Source organism: Setaria viridis, chromosome 3 (genome assembly GCF_005286985.2).
Source record: "Setaria viridis chromosome 3, Setaria_viridis_v4.0, whole genome shotgun sequence".
Taxonomy (NCBI): Eukaryota; Viridiplantae; Streptophyta; class Magnoliopsida; order Poales; family Poaceae; genus Setaria; species Setaria viridis.
In genome coordinates this window covers 41,007,255-41,031,126 of record NC_048265.2, presented here as the reverse complement: position 1 = coordinate 41,031,126, position 23,872 = coordinate 41,007,255, and the positions used below count along the sequence as shown (strand labels likewise).

The window sequence follows — 23,872 nt, the reverse complement described above, 5'->3', positions numbered from 1 at the left end:
GTAGAGGGGCAATCCAGCTATACACAAACACACATCTCCCAAGCCAACTATAAATAAAAACATGTTGAATTAGTCTATTTGAAATGTTGTATCAAGTTTGTGGTTTGTTGAATCAGTTGTAAGAAAATGTTGAAGCGTGCATCACACGTGAAAAAATCTTGGTGAGGTGGGGGGAGCAAGTCAAACATACATATCTCATCTCCGTGCAATGTTGAGTTAGCCTATTCAAAATGTTGACATAGAATTTACGGATTTTTGAATCTAAGTATAAGGAAATGTTGAATAGTATATGTAGAGGAAGGTTGATGGGTTGTAATGGTTGTGCTAAATAGACCTAATAGGTTTTAAAGTTGTGTTGCACTGGACCAATAATCTTTACAACCCTGGAGTAATACCCCCGTCCTATGCTTTGTTCTCCTAGGAGGAAGGAAACCGGTGGTTTTATACTTTGATGAATCATCGACTTTGCCATACCACCGTACATCTCCCATGTAAGCTCATTGACCCAAGTTTATGTACATACATGGTTTGTCTGATTCATGTCAACATGATCAATGGAACTAACATGTTTACGGGTATCTTCACAAAGATATATATAATGTCCGGCATGTTTAGACAAGCAACCTTGGAGGTATGACTCTTATAGCTAGGTCTAATTTCTCTTTGTTGCCAGCACAATCAATAGAGATCTAGTAGCTTGACCTTGAGTGCTTAGGGTTATCGAGTTTGATGATGCATACTCGGTATTATCCTAAATGGCAAACGGAAAACAGTCAATCAATTGTCATGCTAAACAACCATTTAAACGGGCTACAAGAATGATTAAGTGAAAATCGTTGGATAGAGTATAGTATGTAAATAGGCTAAACGACTATTTAGACAAATGCGTGCATATATACTAGACCTAGCTAGTTTTAATGACCAGATGGAAACCCTAGACATAAAGAAAGCAAACCCACGAAAAAGCTAGGAAGTTGAGCTAGATCAAATTGAACAAAATCACATAAAAATGTACCACCTATAGACTGCTGGGAGCAGTGGTAGTTGGTGCCATGTAATTTTTGACCATGTAATAAGAACAAAGAGAGAGATGAGAGGAGAAGCCATTGTTTCGTGAAGCAACTATACTTTATAAGCTAATATAACTTCAAAATTACAAGAAGATTTTTTTCACGTCATTCCTTCCTTTTTATGCGTATGTTACGGAATTGTGGAGTACCTATAAGACAACTCTAAAGAGTAACAACTCTAAGAGTAACGTGATATATTGAGATTGTCCGTTAAATCATCTTAAACTTACGTGGCACGGCACTATGTGATCGTATATAGCACATTATCAATGTGCTTGCCTTGATTATACGGAATTCCTAACTGTTACTCGATTATATCAAGGAGACACGAAGGAAGGGTGGGATTTTTTTTTTGAGGGGGTGGGATTTGTTGGAAATTTGAACACAGATTAGGCCAGAAACTGGTACATGTTTCAGCCCAAGCAGGACTTTTGCGAGTTTCGTTTGGGCTCTCTCTCTTTGTGCTTTATTAAGGCCGCCCTCGTGCTATGGGCTGAGATCTGATCACAGCCCAACCCCTCCTCCGTCAAAGATTCCTTTTTGGGCATCTGAAAGAAACCCAATCAGAAAAAAGAGCCGTTTGAACCAGCTCAGCCGAAAGGCGCCCGCGGAAAGGACACCGCCACGCGCCCCTCGCCGCAGGATCGCATCTCAACGGCTCGGATCTCCCCGCGCCGCGGCCCGGAACATTCTAGAACCCCACTGCCCACGCGCTGACGCGCCCTTGCCCCGCTATAAAATCTCCCTCCCCCGCGTCCGTCTCTCCCCCTCTCGAAACCCTAGTCCTCCACCCGCCGCCGCCACAACTCCGCGTCCCATCTTCCCCACCCTCCGGTCCCTCGCAAAGCCGCTGCAGCTCCGCGACCGCCGGTAGTGAGAAGAAGAGATGGCGGGGAAGGGCGACGGGCCGGCGATCGGCATCGACCTCGGCACCACCTACTCGTGTGTCGGCGTGTGGCAGCACGACCGCGTCGAGATCATCGCCAACGACCAGGGGAACCGCACCACCCCCTCGTACGTCGCCTTCACCGATTCCGAGCGCCTCATCGGAGATGCCGCCAAGAACCAGGTCGCCATGAACCCCATCAACACCGTCTTTGGTGAGCACCTCCTCGATCCCCCTCGCTACTTGCTCTTCGTCAGATCTGTTTTGTTTGGCGCGACTTGTACTTCGATCTGGTCGATCTGTCGCTGCTTTGGCTGGATCTGTGTTAGTGCTAGGTTTGTTTATGCTGTTGGTCAGATCCAATATAGTTTTTGCTTGGATCTAGCATAGTTCCTTTTGACTTAGATCCGTTGCTACTTGGATTAAGTTTGTGTTGATATCGAGATCCGTAGTCTGTAGCACCTAGTCGTGTGTGGTCAGATGCCATAATTTTTTATAGTACCTGACATCAACACTTCAATCTGTTGTTACAGTAGATCTTGTGAAATTTGTTTGTCCTATGCTGCTCTTATTTTAGATCTGTTAATACTTAAAGGGCTGCCATATCTTATCTTAAGCAAAGTTTAAACCACGTAGCCTGATACTTTGTTAAAGCATTTGTTTTTGTCTGTTATGCTTGCTTCCTTGATAAAAGTTGACAGTTATCAGTGCATCATTATTAGATTATTTCTTGTCTGAATGATTTGTCCACCACCAATTGTGTTGACTCGGATTTGTTGCATTTCGGTGATTATGTAGACGATTTGTTATAAAAGCATTTGATCAGTTGTTTAAAGAGTAGCATATTTTATTTGTCAACTCTTGAGCTGGCAGATTAATGATGAAACAATTACCCCAAGCGCTTTATTCCACTGATTTCAGTGTGATGGAAAGCTATGTTATCATAGCTTTTGTGGTTTTCAATCTGAAACATCTGCAGTTCAAGCATTACTTAACTTTTCAATTTTTTTCCTTTGATGTTATGCTAGTATTTTTTTGCTTCTTCCTCTTGTGTCAAACAAAATTAAGTTTATTAGTATAATGTTTGGAATCTCTTGGGTTCAGTAATGAGAGAAGTGATGAGATCATATCCACACGAGATATCTGCATTCATTATGATGATCACTATCATGCACTACCATCTGATCTCTCATCACTGTTTTAATTTTTTGGTTTCATTAGAAACTTTTGATTCCCTAGTTTCTTTGAATATTGACCAGTAAATTTAAAGGGTATTCGGCTTATGTGGTTTGCAACACCACATTTCCTAATAAGTTCTCTGGTTTAAATGTTCTTGTGAGTCTGACATTCATCTCAAAGTTTACTAGGATAGTACTCACACATTGCTGTTCAATCTTAATGGGGAAATGATGATACCATATCCACACGAGATATCTGCATTCATTATGATGATCACATCATGCACTACCATCTGATATCCTTGTTTGTCCATATTACTTCCATTATTAATTTTTTAATACTTGAGTTGAAAAGTTTCATTTTTATGTGCAATCTGTGATGCAACTATTCCCATTACATGAATCACTGTGATTATTATGAAAAAAATCACCATCTTTCGGCTGAGATTGCACAACCTAAGTTACATTGTCTTAAATTACATGCTATTTGTTTCTTTACATTTTGCAATCAATGCCATTTGGTATCTGATGCACAGTCTTTTTTGGCTGTGTGTCTCGAAACATGGCAAAAAACTAGGGGGAACGGATCTTGCGACACTGGTCACTCATTTATGAGCTTCCAGTTACTATATGCCCGTTTACATTAATACTAGTATTATGATATCTTTGGTCAGATCTTTGCAATATGTTGTTGTAGTGTTGACTGCAAAACTGATGTGCACACATTTGATTAGTTAGGTTCAGTTATGTACAGTGTGATTTATTTGTATGCTTCTGTAGCATTTGAAATGTTGCAATCTCTGACAAATTTGTTCTCATGCAGATGCCAAGCGTCTCATCGGCAGGAGGTTCAGTGATGCTTCTGTCCAGAGTGATATCAAGCTCTGGCCCTTCAAGGTCATTTCTGGACCGGGTGAGAAGCCCATGATTGTTGTCCAGCACAAGGGTGAGGAGAAGCAGTTTGCTGCTGAAGAGATCTCCTCTATGGTTCTGATCAAGATGCGTGAGATCGCTGAAGCTTACCTTGGCAGCACCATCAAGAACGCTGTTGTCACCGTTCCTGCCTACTTCAACGACTCACAGAGGCAGGCCACCAAGGATGCTGGGGTGATTGCTGGACTTAACGTTCTGCGTATCATCAATGAGCCAACTGCTGCTGCTATTGCCTATGGTCTTGACAAGAAGGCTACCAGTGTTGGTGAGAAGAATGTCCTCATCTTTGACCTGGGTGGTGGTACCTTTGATGTCTCCCTCCTCACCATTGAGGAAGGTATCTTTGAGGTGAAGGCCACTGCTGGAGACACTCATCTTGGTGGTGAGGACTTTGACAACAGGATGGTGAACCACTTCGTCCAGGAGTTCAAGAGGAAGAACAAGAAGGACATCACTGGCAACCCGAGGGCTCTCAGGAGGCTGAGGACTGCCTGTGAGAGGGCGAAGAGGACCCTGTCTTCTACTGCCCAGACCACCATTGAGATTGACTCGCTGTATGAGGGCATTGACTTCTACTCCACCATCACCCGTGCCAGGTTCGAGGAGCTCAACATGGACCTGTTCAGGAAGTGCATGGAGCCTGTTGAGAAGTGCCTGAGGGATGCCAAGATGGACAAGAGCACTGTGCACGATGTTGTCCTTGTCGGTGGCTCCACCAGGATTCCCAGGGTGCAGCAGCTGCTCCAGGACTTCTTCAACGGCAAGGAGCTGTGCAAGAACATCAACCCTGATGAGGCTGTTGCCTACGGTGCTGCTGTCCAGGCCGCCATCCTGAGCGGTGAGGGCAATGAGAAGGTGCAGGACCTGCTTCTGTTGGATGTCACCCCTCTGTCCCTTGGTCTGGAGACTGCCGGAGGTGTGATGACTGTGCTGATCCCGAGGAACACCACCATCCCCACCAAGAAGGAGCAGGTGTTCTCCACCTACTCGGACAACCAGCCTGGTGTGCTGATCCAGGTGTACGAGGGTGAGAGGACTAGGACCCGCGACAACAACCTCCTGGGCAAGTTCGAGCTCTCCGGCATCCCCCCTGCTCCCCGTGGTGTCCCCCAGATCACTGTCTGCTTCGACATCGACGCCAACGGCATCCTGAACGTCTCCGCTGAGGACAAGACCACGGGCCAGAAGAACAAGATCACCATCACCAACGATAAGGGCCGTCTGTCCAAGGAGGAGATCGAGAAGATGGTGCAGGACGCTGAGAAGTACAAGTCAGAGGACGAGGAGCACAAGAAGAAGGTGGAGTCCAAGAACTCTCTGGAGAACTACGCCTACAACATGCGCAACACGATCCGCGACGAGAAGATCGCGTCCAAGCTGGCGGCGGACGACAAGAAGAAGATCGAGGACGCCATCGACGCTGCCATCAGCTGGCTGGACGCCAACCAGCTCGCCGAGGCGGACGAGTTCGAGGACAAGATGAAGGAGCTGGAGAGCCTGTGCAACCCCATCATCGCCAAGATGTACCAGGGCGCGGGAGCGGACATGGGCGGCGCCGCGGGAATGGACGAGGACGCGCCTGCGGGAAGCGGCGGCCCCGGCCCCAAGATCGAGGAGGTCGACTAAGCGACTCGTTTCTGAGTCGTCTGCGGTGGCGCCAGGTGGAGGTTGCTGCCGCGAGTTATCTTTGCTCTGTTTTATCGCACTTAATATATGGTCGGTTCGGTTGGTACTTTGTGGTGGTAAATTTTTGGACCTCGTGATGGTCGGTCGGTCGGTCGGTTGGTTAGTAGCGTCTGTTGGATGGTGAACTATGTCTCTCGGTGGCTCGATTGTGTTGTACCAGTCGAGCCGTCTAAGTGATACGATATTTGTTTACCTTTGTCCCTTTTGTTTTGTTTGTGTGCTTGGGATTTCTTGTTCTGTCGCTTCCTGCTGCTTTGAACACTTATGTCATGGCCTGTGCCAAACTGGACGTGGATGGATTCACGCGGTCAGCGCGGGGAGGGGTGTTTGTCAGGACTAGGCATGAGGCGGTCGGCGCGGTGGCGCCCGCGGCGTCACGTCGGCCAAGACCCAAGCCAAGAGGAGCTCGGCGCCGCGCTTTTGCTTGGCCTCGAAGCATGCGAGGCCAAGGCTGTGCTGGGCGCGGCCAGTGGCACTCGGCTCGCGCTTTCCTTGGCCTGGCCGGCCGGCGCTTGCGCTTTAGCCTAATTAGCCCCGGCACCCGCCAAAGCCGGCCGGCCTCGGGGTGCGCGTCAGACGTGCCGAAGCCGGGGGAGCCCCGTGATGTTTCTCTCGCGCCTCGGCCGTCGCCGGCCGCGCATCGCGTCGGCGTCACATGGGCCGCGCAACGGCGCAGGGTCGCCTTTAGTTTTTGTCATCTTTGACTGCGCTTATACAAATCTGACGGGAGGCCAAGACGCGCGCGCACGTTGCCGCAGCCGGAGGTGCCGTGCTGCTGGCTCCTGGCTCCTGGCTGGGGGTGGCTGCTGACTCGGCGCGTCGCGCCGCGCGCGCTCGCTGGCCGCGGCCGGCCGGCGGCCGAGTGCTCGCTGACGCCTCCCCCTGCCCCCCTGGGTAGTAGGAGTAGGTGGCATCAAGGGAGGGAGGGAGGGGGAATATCTGCGACGCTGATGTCTCGGCTTTGCCTGATGTGATGTTGCTGGCTGACTGCCTTTAGTTAAGTTTAGGTGTCTGCTGGTCAATCAACTCGATGTTTGCTTACCAGAGTTAAACGTTGCAGCTGTTAAGGAGATAGTGCCGTCGTCCCCGATCAAAACGATCAACGTGAATACGTGATGCACACCGCCGTCTGAACACGCGAGGCGCCGGCCCGGATTTGTTGCCGTCCGAAGCGAGCAAAGAAAGATTTGTGTCACAGTCAAGAAATTCATCAAGCAATTGCTCTGTTCCCCTGTCCTGCACTAATGATGCCACCAAAGGACCTCGTTTGTGGTTATTATGTTAGAATTTTAGCTGGTCGATAAACTGATGAAGCACACCCAGCAGGCAGTAGCAACGTTAATCAGGAGAAGTGAAGCTGACGAGCTCAGAGAGCTGGAGCCAGGGTAGAAGCGTGACATTCAGGCTTGAGTTTGGGCTCTCACCTACACCTTCACTCTGGTGTACAAGGGAAAACACACACACAAATAGCAGCATAGTTTCTTTCTGAGAAGAGACCTAATCATATAATAGGGTACAGAGCTCTGGTCCATAGAAATGTAGTAGTAACTTGAGATAGATTTTTGCAAAAGTTTGGTCATTTTGGAAGTGAAATGAATTGAGGTCAATAAATAATTACCTTGTGCGGAAGGAAATACTCTCTTCAACTAAAATGAGAAAGGAGATAATTTTACATTGTTTTGGTACTGTACAAGAAAGAGTGGAGGATTATGGTCTTGCAATTCCATGAATTCCATTCTTCAGGAAAATTGATAGCTGCACAAAACTTTGGGCAATGTCTGCGCCACCAGCACCTTTGAGAATCGATTGCAGAGCAGAGCATCTGAGCTAAGCTAGTCCTGCCCTCTGGTAACCATATATGGTCAATCATATTTTTACCCATATCAGATTTTGAACAGAATACACACCGGCCTTCTATTGAGTTTTATAGAATTAGTGTCACCTGTGGAAAGTACAGTGTTGTAAAACAAATAGATACAGATTATCTAAGAGAAGATAAGATAGTAGAATAGAATAAAAATGCAACTATATAGAGAAGATTGAGATTTAAATAAAAGGATAGATTTAATTAAGAAGGTAACAGGGAAAAAAAACTTTAGATCAGAGACCGGAGCACAACCTCTTTGTTAGTTTTGCCAAAGGCCCATCAAAATTCCAAATCATATAACTCAAAATGATATGGATATTTCTTCACCACGTTCCGAAAAGATAATAGTACCACCAGACCACAGCTAATCAGATACAAGACCAAGACAATGTTAACAACTTCAGAAAGTGCTCCAGTGATGAGCACAGGAATGGTTTCAGGTCATTCCTAGACAGCAAACAACTTCAGGATTGGTGCTCCAGTGATGAACACATGGATGGTTTCATGAATTAAATTGGGCTACCGGAGGAGGAGGTGTTGGCACCCAATCGCTGCCCATAAAATTTCTGAGTGTGGGAAGTCAAGAAAATGCTCGAGCATGGTTTAGATTTCCCCAATTATCTGAGCCTATAGCTCGGTATTAATTACTCACCATACATCGTATGGTTCATGAGAAAATCAGAAATTAACCTAATGTGCCTGAGCCAAATTCTCCCTGCACAATCACACGTAAGCATCAGCACGTTCGTACATGGATACGAATATAATTCTACAGTACTACGCCATGCTACCAGCTCGGGGTGGGCCCCAGCGAACAAACACTGGGTCGTCAAGCTCAGGCCGCAGGCAGGCGGACCATGCATCGTCAGACCAGAGACCAGCTCGCTTTCACTTTGTTTTCTCTCTCTCTCTCTCTCTCTCTCGCTTTCGGAGGTGTATAAATACGGGGCACCAGCAGGGGGCCTTCATCTCGCTCATCGCCCCAGTCCCCCAGCCAGCCCTCTCGTTCCCCCATTCCATTTCGTTGCTGGAGCCCTCCTCGCTTTCGCTGGTGGCGCCGTCCATGTCTCCTCCTCCTGCACACTGATTGAGCTCTCTCTCTTCCTCCCTCCCTGTCTCTTTCCCTCCCTCCCTCTCTCTCCTACTGTTAGCTGCTAGCAGCTAGGGTTTGCCCATGGCCCTTCTCCTTTTTTGAGCCATCGCCTTTTACTCCCCCCCTTCTCTCTCTCTGTGGTGACTCATGACACATCCATCCCCACTAGCTCTCTAGCCCCATCCTCATCAGCACCCTCTCTCTCGGCCTCTGTCTCTCTTGGCTTGCACTGTTCCTGGTATAGCTCCGGCTCGATCGTTCTCTCTTAGCAGCTAAGGAAGGCCACATAAATTATAAAAGGCGCCACTTGAGGGCAGGGGCCAAGGAAAGTTGTGGTTTCTTCTTCTTCTTCTTCCTCCTCGTGCCTTCTCTTCCCCCTCGAAGAGTCACGGTCAGTGCAAGGAAGGAAGAGGGCAAGAGCTTCTTCTCCACCGCGTCGGTCGGTCCATCATCATGGTGTTCTCCTCCCTCCCGATCTTCCTAGACCCTCCCAATTGGGGCCAGGTAATCGATTTACCCTATTGCTCTTCCTCTCTACTACTGCTAGTTCTCAACTTCTCATCACCTTACTTTTAGTTTCATCATGTATTATGTGTGCACAAACAAGATGAACTGGTGCATCTTTTCTTGTATCTCTGGTTACCTTTTCTTTTTTTTTTTCGAGAGTGAATCCTGGGGTTTTCTTCTAGTATCAACCTCAAACTTTTTTTGATTGAATCCGTTTTTGTTTACTGCCTTTGTTCGCACCCAATTGATGGTAGACACAAAGAGAAGGGCATGATTCGAGGCATGTTCTTGAATATACCGTGCTTTGGATTCCAGTCTTTGTTAACATAATTTCCTCCTTCGATTTGCTATGCAGATGCAGATGCAGCAGCAGCAGCCACCGCTCCAGTGTCTCCTCGGCGGCGGCGGTGGCGGGAGCGACCACCACCACCTGATGCCTCCGCCGTCCGGCCTGGCGCCGCTGCCGGGCGGCCCTGCTGACACCGCGGCGAGCGCTCCGGCGGGCGGCGGCTCGTCCACCTCGATGCAGGCCGCTGCGGGGGCGGCGGCGCAGCCGCGGCCGGTCGTGTCGATGGCGGAGCGCGCCCGGCTGGCGCGCGTGCCGCTGCCGGAGCCCGGCACGCTGCGGTGCCCGCGCTGCGACTCCACCAACACCAAGTTCTGCTACTTCAACAACTACTCGCTCTCGCAGCCGCGCCACTTCTGCAAGGCGTGCCGCCGATACTGGACCCGCGGCGGCGCGCTCCGCAACGTGCCCGTCGGCGGCGGGTGCCGCCGCAACACCAAGCGCTCCAGCAAGAAGTCCTCCCGTGGCGGCGGCGCGGGCGCCACGGCGGCCACGTCCTCCTCCTCCACAACCTCCACCTCCACCACGGCCACCACCACCACCGCCACCACGAGCGCAGCCATGGCGGCGGCCGAGGCCATCGCCAGCATGCAGGCGCAGCTGCCCCACCTCGGCCTCCCGCCTGCCGCCGCCGCCGCCGCCCTGGAGGCGTCGCTGGAGGGGTACCACCACTACCTGCCGCTCCAGCTGCAGCCTCAGTTCCTGCAGCAAGCTGGCCTGCACGGCTACCACTTCGCTGACGACGGCAGCGGCGTCCTCGCAGACGGGTTCCCGAGGGGCGTCGTCGCCTCGGGCCTGCTAGCGCAGCTCGCCGCCGTGAAGATGGAGGAGCACGGCGGCGGCGGCGGCGGCGGAGGCGCCGTCGCGGCGCATGAGCAGCCGTACTGGGCTGGCAGCAACGGCGGCGGCAGCGGGTGGCCGGCGGAGTTCCTGTCGGGGTTCAGCTCGTCGTCGTCGGGGAATGTGTTGTGAGTTGCATGTGGCCGTCCAGATGGGGATGCATGCATGGGGGCCATGCATGGATGCTAGTTGCTGAAACTGAACTGGCTCACCCTTAAAGTAGTTCTAGGGTTTATGTGATTTGGGGACTTGATCAGAGTTGTTCTTCGTCAATTAGGATGGTGATCAATCATGTGTTGGGGTTTTACATGTTCTTTTCCTTCTCATTTTAAGAGTTTCGAGCTGGTTAATGTCGTGTAGTTGGTAGTTTTGCATGTAGTGGTGGGAGGTGCATGCATGTGTTAACTCATGGAGGTGATATGTGTCAAGTTACTTAACTATATACTATGTTTAATTAATTACAATGGGAACTTGATCATGGTTGTACTAGTGCGAGTTCAAAATTTCAAATGTGTGTTTGGATTTTTTCATCTCTGCTTGTCGACTGAAATGTCATGGAACGATTATATTGGTGTGTGAGCATATGAGTGGCTATGGCCTCACATTGGAAATTTTATCAAGAGCACTCTTTGATCAATGTGTGATGTTTTGGCAGTAAGACTAACCCTTTTCATTTTCATCGATTTTGAATCTTAATTTGATGGAATTCGCTCCATCCCTCTAATCCCCTTAGCTCCAATAACCTCCGGAGGACAATTGAGAAATTGTGTGTGAGCATAAATGGTTATGTCCTTGCGTTCAAATTCTAAAGTGTTGTATATTGAAGATTAAATCTTAATTCAATGAAATTCGCTCCATCCACGCCACCTCTCAAATAAAGCAAATGAAATCCCTTAGTTCTGATAGCCTCCAGCGAACAACTGAAAAAAATGACGTATGGGCATGGATTCTCGTGTTCAAATTTGCAGATGTGATGTCTTGGTGGTTAAGATCACATATTTCATTTCGTCGAAATTGAGTCTTACTTCGATAAACTCTCATCCCATATATCAACTCTTGATGTGTGACTGACAATTCCCTTATTAGTTCTGATATATCAGAGAAAGTTAAAGGCACTCAAGTGCGTAATTTTAAAGAAATTTTCAATTGTGCTGATATTTATAATGGTTTTAATAATTTGGAATATAATCTACGTTTCGTACTCATCTGCAATGCTTAATTAAACATGGTACAGAAACTAAATATAACAAATTTAAGGTTATGTAAAGTTAACCACTCATCGTGTTTTGTGCAGAATCCATCAAAATCATGTTCTTAAGTTTGAATATTATTTAGTCTTAGCGTTCTAGATTCCGTTGCTAGTGGTATAAATTGACAAGTAGATCAGCACCTCCAATTATCTGGCTAATATATGCTACAGTACTCTGAGTTTGCTGCTCCCTACGCTAGACAATATGTTCCAGGTGCAGGTGGTATAAAGCAGCCGATCACATGATTAGCAGCTAATGTTTACTCCTAAGATCCCAATAAACTAGCTATGGTGTCTCTCCTGTTCCTCGTGATCTTCACTGCATATTTATTTATGCCCCTAAAATCCTTTCTTGATGTTGGTGATGATGACTAGCTATGATCTCAGTCCGATCATCATATTAAACAATTCATCAGATCAACATGCAGATAGGACGATGGCATCTTGATCAAGGCTGTGTGGTCAGCTAGCTGCTGTAAGCAATTCCTTTGCTGCAAGATCTGACACTTGCTCCCTATGGAAAGCAAGAACCAACCCGTTTCTAGCTTGTTTGAGACATATGGTGTGTGTAAACGAGAGAGAAATTAAAGCTGGAGAGAGAGAGGGAGAGGGAGGGAGGGAGGGACATGGAAGCACTTTATCTGGGGAGTGTGCTGCCAAGATTTGCATGTCTCACTCTTCAGATAATGCAGGTACAATTCACTATTATGTTAATGCAATGCTATGTACATCCATTCAACTTGATCAGATCGAGCAAGAGACCATTTTCATGCAGCCCTCTAGCTGGAAGAACTGCACATAAACTACCAGTGGAAAAGCAGTCAATGTCAGTGCTTGCTGCCAGCAACGAACTGATCGTCCAAACTCGAAAAGAAGATGGCATACACTCGAAAAGAAGATGCATATAAACTATGTAGAATGTATAAAAATACAAGTGCCAATGTGCCGCGGCCGATCGAGGAGGGGACATGCATGAAATTCCGGGCATTCGATGAGGGTGAGGTCAGGCGATTGAGGAATATTGCTTTTCGCATCAAATGATGGTGGCGTCGATCGGATCTCACACCAATCAGGTAGCTGGTCGATCACTGACCGACGTGTACTACTGCACTTCTGGACCCCTAATTGGTATTTGCAAAGGTAGTATGGTGTAGAGACAGGCAGGGATGGCTTAACAGAATCATCACTTGCTTTGAGAGCCATGTTTGGTAGGAGATGCAAAGGTGATGCAGGAAATGATTCTCTTTGCTTGTACACACAACATGAACATCATTGCTTGAAATCAGCTTTCAGCTATGTATGTATGTGTGTGTGTCTATATACTCCCTCCGTTCCAAATTGTAGTCGTTTTGACTTTTCTAGATGCATAATAATATATCACTATATCACTATATCTAGATGCATAATAATATCTATGAACCTAGAAAAAACAAAATGACTTACAATTTGAAACGGAGGGAGTACATATATGTACATATATGCATGAGATGCCAAAGGCTCTCCTGCATGCCGTTTGCATATTACAAAACATGTTTGTATGGTGGCAAAATTGCCTAGAAGTTTGGCAACATTTATGCCTCTAACAATTTACAATTTGGAAAGACTGTGTTAATTAAAACCTTATAACTAATAAGATGAGTGGTGAGTGATGCAGCTGCAGTCACCATCAGAGGGAATCTGGTGTGCTTTGAGAGATCTGCTTTTGCAAACTCCAATGCAGTCTAGCCACCCTCTCTCTTCTCCTGGGGTGAGTGAGGAGGAGGCCGGCCAGGTCCAGGGAATAAAGCGGCTGGCCCAAGCCTATGCAAGATATCACATCAAAGAAAGAGAAAGAGGTGAGCCCTGCTCCCCCGGGCCCACGTCCCTATCCGCCTACACGGATCACACACAATGATGGCTACCAGCATCATCAGCAGCAGATGTGTTGGAAGGGACAATGTGCTGACAAAAGCTGTAGGCTGGAAGTTTGCTAACTCAGGTGCACATGCTTTGGACTACAGTGGCACGGCCTTGGGTACTTGCAGTTACCGTGCAGCTGCTGCTTGATAGGTTTCGATCACCGAGATCCACTACTCTGATCAAAGCAAGAAAACACTACATTTCAGGCCAATGTTCAAATGCAGTGAGTTTTAATTTGTTTCCAGGGAATTTACATGAATTTCACATAGAGACAGATCATCCTCTGACCAAACTTTAGGATCCCCAATGACTAGGAGGAGTTACTGAAATCCTGAGATAATTTTGAGATCAGTTCAATCTCCATAGCCTCCTGCACTACTAGAATCCTAACTTTAACAGAGTGTTTTTATACTGTTGGCTATATATTAACACACTCGGGGATTTTAATAGCTGACGGTATACCATCGGGGACTTTCCCTCGGCCACTCTTGGTCGGCCATTTGACCGATCACCGATAGGTAGTCGGCCTTTGAGTTGCCAACGGAAAATGTCCGAGCGTCCACAGTCGCCTATTTTGTAGGCGGAGCTACCACTGCACTGGCATGTGGACATATGTCCAATTTGCCTACTGTTGTGGTACTCTTAGCCATCATGGTATTTTATTTTATAAATAAAATATTCTGATATATTTCCTTTTTTTATTTGGGTAGTTACAATTCCAAAAGGATAATACGTGCTCAATAATATTAACCGCATTCAACTTTTGGCATTTTCTCAGATATTTTGTTTCCAGGATATAGAAAAAAAAGAATGTACAGTAGCTCTGAAACATGCATTTGTTCAATATATAAGTCTAAATCTTTGATAATGGTTACAAAGTTGCTCCTACTCTAGGAAAAATTGCATGACTCCAACGTACAAGTCATCACAAAGGAAACAAAAATTATAAGAGGAAACTGCAGTTAATCCATCTTCATGAAGTTCAACTCTTTGATAACGATTAAAGTTGCTCCTACTGTAGGAAAAATTACAGGACGCTAATACAAGTCATCACATAGGAAACAAAAATGATAAGAGGAAACCACCGTTCATCCATCTCTTCGTGAAGTATCACGTCTTCATGCATTGTTTATACTTTATACCATTGTAGCTTATCACATGGCTATTTTTGGCGCCAAGGTAATCTGGAATTCTGGATGCAAAAAAGTATATGGATTAGAAAAATGACGCAGATAGACATGTAACATAAATGTGGAAGAGATTTAGATCTAGGAGTACCTTCTCGTAATTGAGGAAGTTGGATCAACATCAATGACTATTGAAGCAGGTTTTCCCTAATATACGTACATCTGATCCCATGGATGCAAATTAGATGCAAATTAAATGCTGCGATGGCAGGAAGCCCTGCACGATCTGTAATGAGGAATACGATATGGAAGCAGAGATCAGGAAGATATACGCACCATTGTAGGGGCCGCCGTGCTTATCAAGTCGGCGACACAGAGTGCTGCTTGTAGCGACACCAATTGCCTCACCTCAAAATTGCCTCCGGTGACGGAGCTCCATATGACTTGGTCATGGCCGTGTTGGGCGGAGCACCGAACGTTGGTGGCGAATTTGCGATGCAGATCAGAATCACTAGTACGGCGGCGTTTGACCTGCTTTTGCTTTGATGGACAGGGTTTGGAGAAGATCATCCTCATATAACCACTACAATCGATTAAGGCTACTTGATTATTATAATAAAAATAAACAAGTTTTATACTTAGAACGTGGGTGCTGCTCACTTCGTGGAGGTTTTCAATGGACTGTCGGTCACTTCTAGTAACAGCCGACCGTGTTAATTGAGCCGCCGGATAGCCATGAAAAAGCGTCGCTCATTCTATACAATAGCTGAGGATAGAAGATGTACAATTGGAAATTATAAAACTATTGGCTATACGTGTATTTGCTGATGGGTGGTCGGGGAATTTCTATAACACTGGGCTAAGGTTGTGATGCTAGCAGTGGTAACCTTCCTTTCCATCCCATGCATGAATAGAATACACATAAACCAGTCAAAAAAGGAAGCAACAGTGCACCGAGACCAAATAGAAGCCTACGGCAGAGCTGTTGCAGCATGCAAGGGGATCGAGCACGGACTCCGAAGCATACCGGCCGATGACTGCGCCTGTCAGACAGGGAGATGCCTGCTCGCGACAAAACAAAAAGCGCAGCCAAACAAACAATTCCAGTTCCTTCTTTACACATTTTTTTCTTTCAAAATTTTCGTTGTTCGTCTCTTTCATTCATGTGCTCGTCAATCTCTGAAGAATCTGAGACAGGCCGGGCGATCTGGTCCAGTCCTGTAAAGCAGCGGCAGCGGCAGCTTCAGCTTCAAGTTTTGCATCTCCTCAGATGGTGTCGCCATGTGACGGCCTATCGACGTCTTTGCGAGCGTGTTTGCTGGTGTCAGAGAAATCCAGATAAGTGCTGTCATGTAGTGGTAACCTAGGCACCAGCAGTGCTTTTGACCCTATGGTCTATGGAGCAGCAGAGGGACTCTCCCTTGTCCCGTACCGTACTGCTCTCTCGATACGCATGCAGGAGTGCTTCTCTTAGCTTGGGGAAAAAAAACTCACGGGAGAAGTTTGCAGGAATTTATCATGTTGAAACGTGAATATTTCGTGTGAATTCGACATGAAACAGTTGAATTCGCATCGCAAGTGAATATGAAAAATTCTAGCATTCCAAGTAGGGCACGGGTTGAATTGTGTTATCTCTGATTCTCTTCGAGTGGATGATGTCCCGTCTCTCATGGAGAAGCTGCACAAGAGCCAAGAGGCAATCTTTTTGGTTTATGTCTGTACAGTTTCCTTTCTTGCTAATACATGTGCTTGATTTTAATAGCATGCAAAGATGAAGCTATTTTGTAAAATTGTTTAAATTGTCTGCTTTATAATTTTTTTTGATTCGGATCTTTTACTTATTCTTCCATTTGGTGAGCTGTTCTTGCTGCCGAGATTTTCCGTGACCATTGTGAAAGGATGCTTTAGTAGTGTTGACAAGTTGGGCTTAACAAAGAACCAACTCTCATGAATTCCGGTGCATATATTTTAGAAGATGAATAACCATGCGCATCCTTGGTTGGTGCAAAGACCGGCGATTACCTCCACCACCTAAGAAAATCTCTTGCTGAAAATAGAATATCTCCAAAGAGCAAATGCAATTTTTTTTCTATCTTAAAATGCTGTTCAGTGAACTCACATGATGGTATAGTATCTTTTGGAGTGCCCATTGTTTGAGTTGTGTACTATTTCCAGTGTGCCTGCATCAACGCGTGGTGACCCTCTACTTTTCAATAAACCTAGGAGCAAACGGATCCAGTGAGGAATTGAGGTGGATCATCATGTTCACGTTGTATACCTGCAACCATCACCTATGTTTTGTGGTGAATTGGTGATGCCACCGGGAAGCGAGCAGGTGGACGGGAGGCAGGGAAGCTGGGCGAGCTGCAGTGTATCTGTCGAATTTAACAAAAGAAGATGATGTAGAATGGCTGGAGGTTGAAAATGAGGTATGGGCCATCGGATAGGCATCCAATGGTGGAAATTGATCGCCAAAACAAAAATGAAAAAACAGCCACTGACTGCTAGCATTTCCCAAATTTATTGGTGTATAAAAATTTATGAAGAGCCAAATTGGAAGGAATATTTTCTTTTCAAAAAATTACCTTCCTACAGTTCTGAATCATCCCAAGAAAATTAGAATCGCTAACTGAAATAATTTGAGGATGCCACGGCTGCATGGCCCATGGGCTCGAAATCCTGTCTCCACTTCAAAACAAAAGCCCTTCTCTGCTTCGAAACACTTCTTTCCTCTTGTGTAGTGTAGTAATCTCTGATGCCAACAGTTATTTTTGACCCTGTGAAGGGATGGAGCGTGTTGACGCTCTTACTTGGGCACTGCCGCTCTCTGTATATGTGCTTCTCTTGGAAAAACGCGTCAGGCAGATGTTTGCAAGAATCTGTTTAAACCAGATGTATTTCACGTAAATTCAATATTAAACAGTTCTATTTCAAGTGAATGAGTAAAATTCCCACATTTCACTGAGGGCATGAAATGGCATTCTGCTTACAATAATGCAAGTAGCACTGACGTAGACTACCATGTGCTGCGGTGCTGCCAGGGTTGGAATCGCAAATGCATATGAGGTCACCATAAAAGTTCTGAAACTTGAAACTCACGGCAACATGCAGTAGCAGGCAAAAGGTTTACTGATTAAGTCCGTCGCTAGAACTTCTCTTTTATATAGTATCATAGTGAAAATGTACATATACTAGTAGTATCATAGCTACATGACATTTGGAGCTGCATCTTTACTAGACTGTACACATCTCAACATTCTGGGCTAATTTACATACCCAGAAACAGGTGGCGCAATGGGATCTTCAGCACACGACACGAGCATGGAAGAGAAAGATCATCACCGATTTGAAAAGCGAATCCGACAGCGTAAAGAACTCTTGTTCAGCATGCTGAACCATGGATCTGGAAGCCAAGTGACTCAGACACTACTTGCTCAACCTTTTGGTAGTATAGTCGTGAAGATATTCATGTCATCATGCGACCGTGGGATATTGAGATGAAGGACTGTCCAATTGTTCAGGGATGTCGATCTCTTGGACCTGTTCAGGGATCTGAGGAATGGCCTGTGTCGATGCCAGCAGCTGGGCTTCCTTTTCCTCTTGCTGCTGAACCAGGAATCTGCTCATTCGCTCGAGCAGATGCACCGCCTTTCTCTTCCCCCTCTCCGTGCCGTTCAAGGCCAGCTCCCGCAGTGGGACCATGATGCCGCACTCTTGTGCACGGGCCAGATGCACAAGTTGCTGCTCACCACTACAAAGATGCAACATCACAGCTGCAGCATTCTCTCTATTCCTTGGTGACCCGCTCCCGATCATCTCCACAAGCACAGGAACAGGCTCTGCTGCCCCAATAGCTGCCTTCCCCTCAGGGTGGCTGGACAGTATTGAGAGTATTGCCATTGCCTCATCCATAAGAGCTCCCGTGGGGTTGGTCACCAGCCCCATGATGAGCGGCACAAGGCCAGCTCGTATTGCACGACCCTTGTTCCCTTGATAAATGCACAGGTTGAATAGAGCTGCTGCTGCATCTTTCTTTCCCCGCTGGCTGCCCTCACTTAATAGAACTACAAGGGCAGGGATAGCCCCTGTTCCCCCAATTGTTACTTTGTATTCATCGATCACTGAGAGGCTGAAAAGCGTAGCTGCAGCATTCTCCCGTGCCCCCATGCTGCCATTCTTCAGAACATGAACTATGCTCGGTACAGCACCAGAGGATATGATGCTTGCCTTATTATCCTCGTGTATGGAGAGGTTTAGAAGTGCAGTAACAGCATGTTCTTGAGTCCGCAGGTCAGATGAAGACAAGAGACTCAGTAGTAATGGAATGGCACCAGCCTCAGCAATGCAAATTCGGTTGTTTGCATTCCGCTTTGCTAGGAGGCGTAGCTCTGCAGCAGCTGACATCTGCTCCTCAGGATCATGAGAGCATAACTGGGACAGAAGAGCATCGATGTTAGCACGTTCGCTCGATGAGCATGCTGATGTAGGCTTGTTAGGCTGCGATGAACGCTTGGGTGGCTCAATCCCGTTGGCCTCGCACCACTGGGCAATAAGACTTCTAAGAACGTAGTTTGGTGTCAGTGTCGTGTTTGCCATCCGCTGCTGAGTATTTGGACAAGTATGGTGCCCAGAAGCTAGCCACTTCTCAATGCACACCCGCTCATATGTCTGCAAAACACAAACAAAGGACAACTATCTCAGACTATGCATTAAAGTTGGATTGTACTTTAAGTATGAAAAAATTGAATCAGATATAGCCACCTGGCCAGTAGAAACAATAACAGGATCTTTCATCAACTCAAGAGAAATTGGACAGCGGAACTCATCAGGAATGTTTGCAGGTCTTGGCTCCCCGTTTGAATCCATTAGCTTGGTACCTATTGGCGGCCCCATCTCAGGGTTCTGAATTTGCACAAAGTCCTTGATTTTCTTCAATAGCATGGACATTTTCTCAATGTGTTCTCCTGGATCCTGACCACCACCAGATGCCACCATCTCATGCAAAGCAAGTGATTCTTGTGTGAGATCAGTGATGGTCATCAGGTGTAACTTTTCTGACAATCTTTTAAGGATGTCCAGTTCAGCACTTGGGTCATAGCTCTTGTTATACAGAGACAGCACGTCATTGTAGAACTCATCATCGGGCATATCTGCGCGCTCTTTTGCTCTTCTGAGCTGTGCATGCACTAACTCAACCTGTAGAGTGATTTTTGGCTAAGTATCTCCTGGATGTAAGTGCTTAACAACAACTGCAAATAATTCTTTTCAGTAGCGCTATTATTGTTACCTGCTCTCTAACTTCATCTGATATATCCAATTTATTGTATGGAAAATCGCACAAAGCTTGCTCCAACTGAGCAATTACTCCTTGAAACTTCTTCATTATATTGTCCCTCTCAAGGACCTGCAAAAAGCATACACCGAAGGAAAATAGAAAGTCAATTTAATTAAGGAACAGGTTGGACTTTTGGAGAGTGGAAAAAAAAAGGTAGTGTTTTGAAAAGCATGCTCATGAGAACATGAACTATAAAATTGTCAGGGGTTATTGCAAGGTCAACAAGAAAATAGTATTGGCAACAAAATAACAAGAACATCAATAGGTGCTGTAAATAAATGTTTGAAGTTGTAGGTTAAATGATTCAAGAAATTTGTGATTCAATAAGAAGATGAAAATAAACTACACTTGGTTATCTTCTTACTGCACCTTTGATATGCATTACAATAATCTAAAAGCAATGGTGCAGCACAGAGTTAAGAAACTAATCCATATATTTTACACCGCACAACTCAATAATCTTCAAGTCAAAACCAAAATATAACATTTCAGGACCATCAACACAAAGTCTACGAGCGCAAACAACTTCGATCCTAAAGGGAAGGTAAAGCTAGAACCTGAACACTTTTTTTTTAAAAAAATATATTATCTACAGCAGAAGAGCAAACTACAGGCCATCTAATGTAACACGACGGAAGCTGCTAACCAAGACTAACACAAAGGGCAGGCACCTCAAAACCAGGATTTTGATTCGAACATCTAGATCTACACGTTCAATACAGAGTAAGTCAAGCACAAGGGCGCAATTCTTATCCAGAAATCAGATAACACTACTACCAAGATTCAAGCCGTCAGTTCATCTTTGCTCGCAGAGGCAGCGAAGCGTCACGAATCTAGCAGAAAATGAGGAACTAGTAGCTAGCTGAGAGAGAAACACGCAAGCAGCGCGTACCAGGAAGATCCTGCTCCCGTCGCGGCCGAGCCGGAGCAGGTCGAGCGCCGTCCCCAGCGCGTCGGCCAGCGGCGCCAGCGCCCGCTCCTGCTCCCCCTCCGCGGCTCCCCCGCGCGCCTCCCGGAGCTCCTCGGCGAAGGGCCCGAGGAGCCGAATCCGGCGCGACAGCGCCAGCAGCTGGCGCCGGTACGCGTTCCGGAACTCCCAGCCGCCCGACGCCGCCGCCTCCACGGCCGCCGCCACCCTCTCCGCGGCGGCCCCGCGATCCCGGCCACCGCCGCCGCCGCCGGCCATGGCGTGGCGAGGCGACCTGCTGCCGCGTGAACCACGGACCGCGTCGCGGCAAGACAGAAGACAAGGGGGGAAGTGGTAGTGGCAGGGGTAGGTAAATATCGGCGGGAGGGGAGGGGTGGTGGCGTCTAATTGGGTCAGCGTCGCGGGCGGGCCGGGTCGGGGTCGTCCGTCGTCGGCGTTGCCCGCTCCTCCACGGCAGCACCAGATTTTCGCGTCTCCGCGGTTGGGCAGGCTGCTGGGCGTGGGTGCACCGGCCGGCGGCCAACCGAGCCGACCGGCGACCACTGACCGCGACCCGGCTTGTCACTCGTGGAAAAGTTGGTGAGATCAATTATGCAAGGAGAAAAAATGTGTACAAGGTGTTTTGGTTGTCTTCTAACCATTCCTAACCATACATAGCACTCTTGTTGTCTCATCAAAACTACAATTTTATCATTTAAAACCACAAAAAGAGTAGATTGGATGATTGCATGGCTGGATGCAACCAGCTTCGGATTGGACGCCTGCACCAAGTATTGGGCCAGACCCTCGCGATGCATTACGCGCCTCGCAGCCTGGCTGGCGCGATGCGGGAACTTTCGGCGTTCCCGCTGAGTCGAGCTCGTGCGATGCAAGGTGAGCGCGTGGGCAAGCGTACACTGAGGAGAAAAGTAGATGCACCTAGTGTTGGCTGGGCAACTAATCAAAATCTGAGACCGGCTTGATTAGACGCATGCGTGAATCAAACAAAACATTACCGCATCTGGCGAGTCAGGCCAGCGGAACCTGCATGTGTCATGAGAGCTTGGCCGTGCCGGTACGAAAACCAATCATGCCCTTAGGATTTTGAGGAAAAGTAGGGCTTAATTACTCAAATCAAGTGGTGAAAACAGATTTACGAAGTATGACCACCTTGCATGTCGTGATTTACTCTACCGAGAAAGAAATGGCAACACGCCTAAATAGTTAGCCAGATCATTTGACAACAATTACTTTTTTGTATACTCGGAGTCATGGTACATAATATGATAGTATAGCCATTAGGTTGAAAGCAAAATGTGTGAATAACTCTGCAAGGAGAGCAGGTGAATTTAGCTTGTTCTAGGTGAAGAGGAAGAGGAGTAGCACCATTCCTAAGAGCCCATTGTGCAATGATAAGTGGATTTATTCTGAGAACTAACTTTTCTAATAGTTTGAACTAAAATCATGTCCAACTTGTTTGAAGTCGTGTTCTCTACCTCTTTATGTATATAATTTCCTCAGTTTCCTTACAATTCCACTTTTCAAACACCGAAGTTTTCAACGATTTATGTCCTGAGAGACCACTAGCACTAAAGAACGGATTAGCGGCCCTGGAAGGCTGAACTGTCCAAATTACATTGACTTGACGCAGACCCTTTGCTATTTTGCACTTATACCAGACGTTGACGTTGGCTAACCTTTGACTTCTATGCTGCAAGAAAGTATAGAGCCATACTAGACGCATTTGGATCGTATGTGATCGGAACAGAACATGAAGTCCAGTTTACATCTTGATGGTCGGTCATCCTTTCAAATTAGAGCCTCCTACCAAGTGTTTATCGGCCAACCGTCTCAACAATGCCATGGAGCCGGAACGCACGATTCTTTATGTTTTTCCGGTCCCATAAATAAGTGATGTTTTCATACTGAAATAGTGTTCAAAGTCTAATATTTTGATTTGTGCGTTCTTTATAATATATTTGTAATTAAACAACAGCAAAACTATATTTTTATGACACTATTTCTCGGGATGAATCTAAATGCACAAATAATAAGTAGCTACCAAACTTAAAATAATTGATTTCAAGTGTACCTCCGTCCCAAAAAATAAGTCATTTTGTGAATCAAAATTTATTCAAAAAGCAAGTTATTATACTCAATTTTGGCATGTGCATGCTGTTAGAAGTTGTAATCGTTAGAGATGTTTGTCGTTATGGATTATGGTTTAGCTGATAGATAGAGATAGAGATAGACTTCTTGATGTTTTTGAACACCAGTTGGACCTCTATCTGTAACTCTCTCCATTGTAATCTGTTGGAACTTTCCCCCTATATAAATATGCAACCACGGTGAGCCAAGATAGGCAATCGTGTTCTGATCCTTGACATGGTAATCAGAGCACTTCTTCCATAGTACATCTACAACACCACCACCACCCGACCGAAAACTATATCCCTCTCTCTCATGGCGTCGTCGTCGTCGTCTACCCCGTCATCGGCGCTGCTTGGAGCTCCTGTTGCGGAGAAGCTTACATGGGAGAACTACGTCTTATGGAAGGCACAATTCCTTCCTGCTGTGCATGGTGCACAGCTCTTGGGGATCTTAGATGGATCCATCAAGGAGCCGGCCAAGACCATGGAATTGGTGAAGGCCGACGACAAGAAAGAAATAGTTGCCAACCCGGAGTATGATCTATGGGTGGCCAAGGATCAACAATTGCTAAGTTACCTACTCAACTCCATCACCAAAGAAGTCCTGGCGCAAGTGGTAGCGGAGATGACTTCGGCAGGAGCATGGAGTGCGCTGCAGACTATATTTGCAGCCCAATCAAGAGCTCGTGTGACGAATTTACGCATGTGGCTATCTACTCTCAAGAAGGGTAACATGTCCTCGTCAACTTACTTCACAAAGATGGTGGCCATCAAGGATGAATTGGCCGCAGTTGGAATA

The 23,872-nt window shown here is 46.6% G+C and overlaps 3 protein-coding genes and 5 non-coding genes across 8 annotated transcripts; 7 read left to right on the top strand and 1 right to left on the bottom strand.

The window, feature by feature from the left end:
- Nucleotides 1–1,826: 1,826 nt before the first annotated feature.
- LOC117847195 (heat shock 70 kDa protein 4) lies at nucleotides 1,827–5,945 on the top strand. The gene is made up of 2 exons (XM_034728356.2): nucleotides 1,827–2,170; nucleotides 3,958–5,945. The coding sequence occupies exons 1-2, from the start codon at nucleotides 1,957–1,959 to the stop codon at nucleotides 5,691–5,693; spliced, it is 1,950 nt and encodes a 649-aa protein (XP_034584247.1). The 5' UTR covers nucleotides 1,827–1,956; the 3' UTR covers nucleotides 5,694–5,945.
- On the top strand, nucleotides 2,825–2,931 carry LOC117851075 (small nucleolar RNA Z194). The gene has a single exon (XR_004639442.1). It is a non-coding gene; the product is annotated as a small nucleolar RNA Z194 (small nucleolar RNA).
- On the top strand, nucleotides 3,065–3,147 carry LOC117851100 (small nucleolar RNA Z195/SNORD33/SNORD32 family). Its single transcript, XR_004639465.1, has one exon. It is a non-coding gene; the product is annotated as a small nucleolar RNA Z195/SNORD33/SNORD32 family (small nucleolar RNA).
- Nucleotides 3,356–3,437, top strand: LOC117851102 (small nucleolar RNA Z195/SNORD33/SNORD32 family). Its single transcript, XR_004639467.1, has one exon. It is a non-coding gene; the product is annotated as a small nucleolar RNA Z195/SNORD33/SNORD32 family (small nucleolar RNA).
- LOC117851103 (small nucleolar RNA Z196/R39/R59 family) lies at nucleotides 3,503–3,586 on the top strand. The gene has a single exon (XR_004639468.1). It is a non-coding gene; the product is annotated as a small nucleolar RNA Z196/R39/R59 family (small nucleolar RNA).
- On the top strand, nucleotides 3,644–3,780 carry LOC117851079 (small nucleolar RNA F1/F2/snoR5a). Its single transcript, XR_004639445.1, has one exon. It is a non-coding gene; the product is annotated as a small nucleolar RNA F1/F2/snoR5a (small nucleolar RNA).
- Nucleotides 5,946–8,578: 2,633 nt separating the features above from the next.
- On the top strand, nucleotides 8,579–10,936 carry LOC117846898 (uncharacterized). Its single transcript, XM_034728020.2, has 2 exons — nucleotides 8,579–9,217; nucleotides 9,576–10,936. Exons 1-2 carry the CDS (start codon nucleotides 9,167–9,169, stop codon nucleotides 10,536–10,538), a joined length of 1,014 nt encoding a protein of 337 aa, XP_034583911.1. The 5' UTR covers nucleotides 8,579–9,166; the 3' UTR covers nucleotides 10,539–10,936.
- A 6,870-nt stretch (nucleotides 10,937–17,806) lies between these two features.
- On the bottom strand, nucleotides 17,807–21,273 carry LOC117849532 (protein spotted leaf 11). The gene is made up of 4 exons (XM_034731105.2): nucleotides 20,909–21,273; nucleotides 19,969–20,085; nucleotides 19,443–19,877; nucleotides 17,807–19,349 (listed from the first exon to the last, which is right to left on the bottom strand). Exons 1-4 carry the CDS (start codon nucleotides 21,200–21,202, stop codon nucleotides 18,156–18,158), a joined length of 2,040 nt encoding a protein of 679 aa, XP_034586996.1. The 5' UTR covers nucleotides 21,203–21,273; the 3' UTR covers nucleotides 17,807–18,155.
- Nucleotides 21,274–23,872: the final 2,599 nt, after the last annotated feature.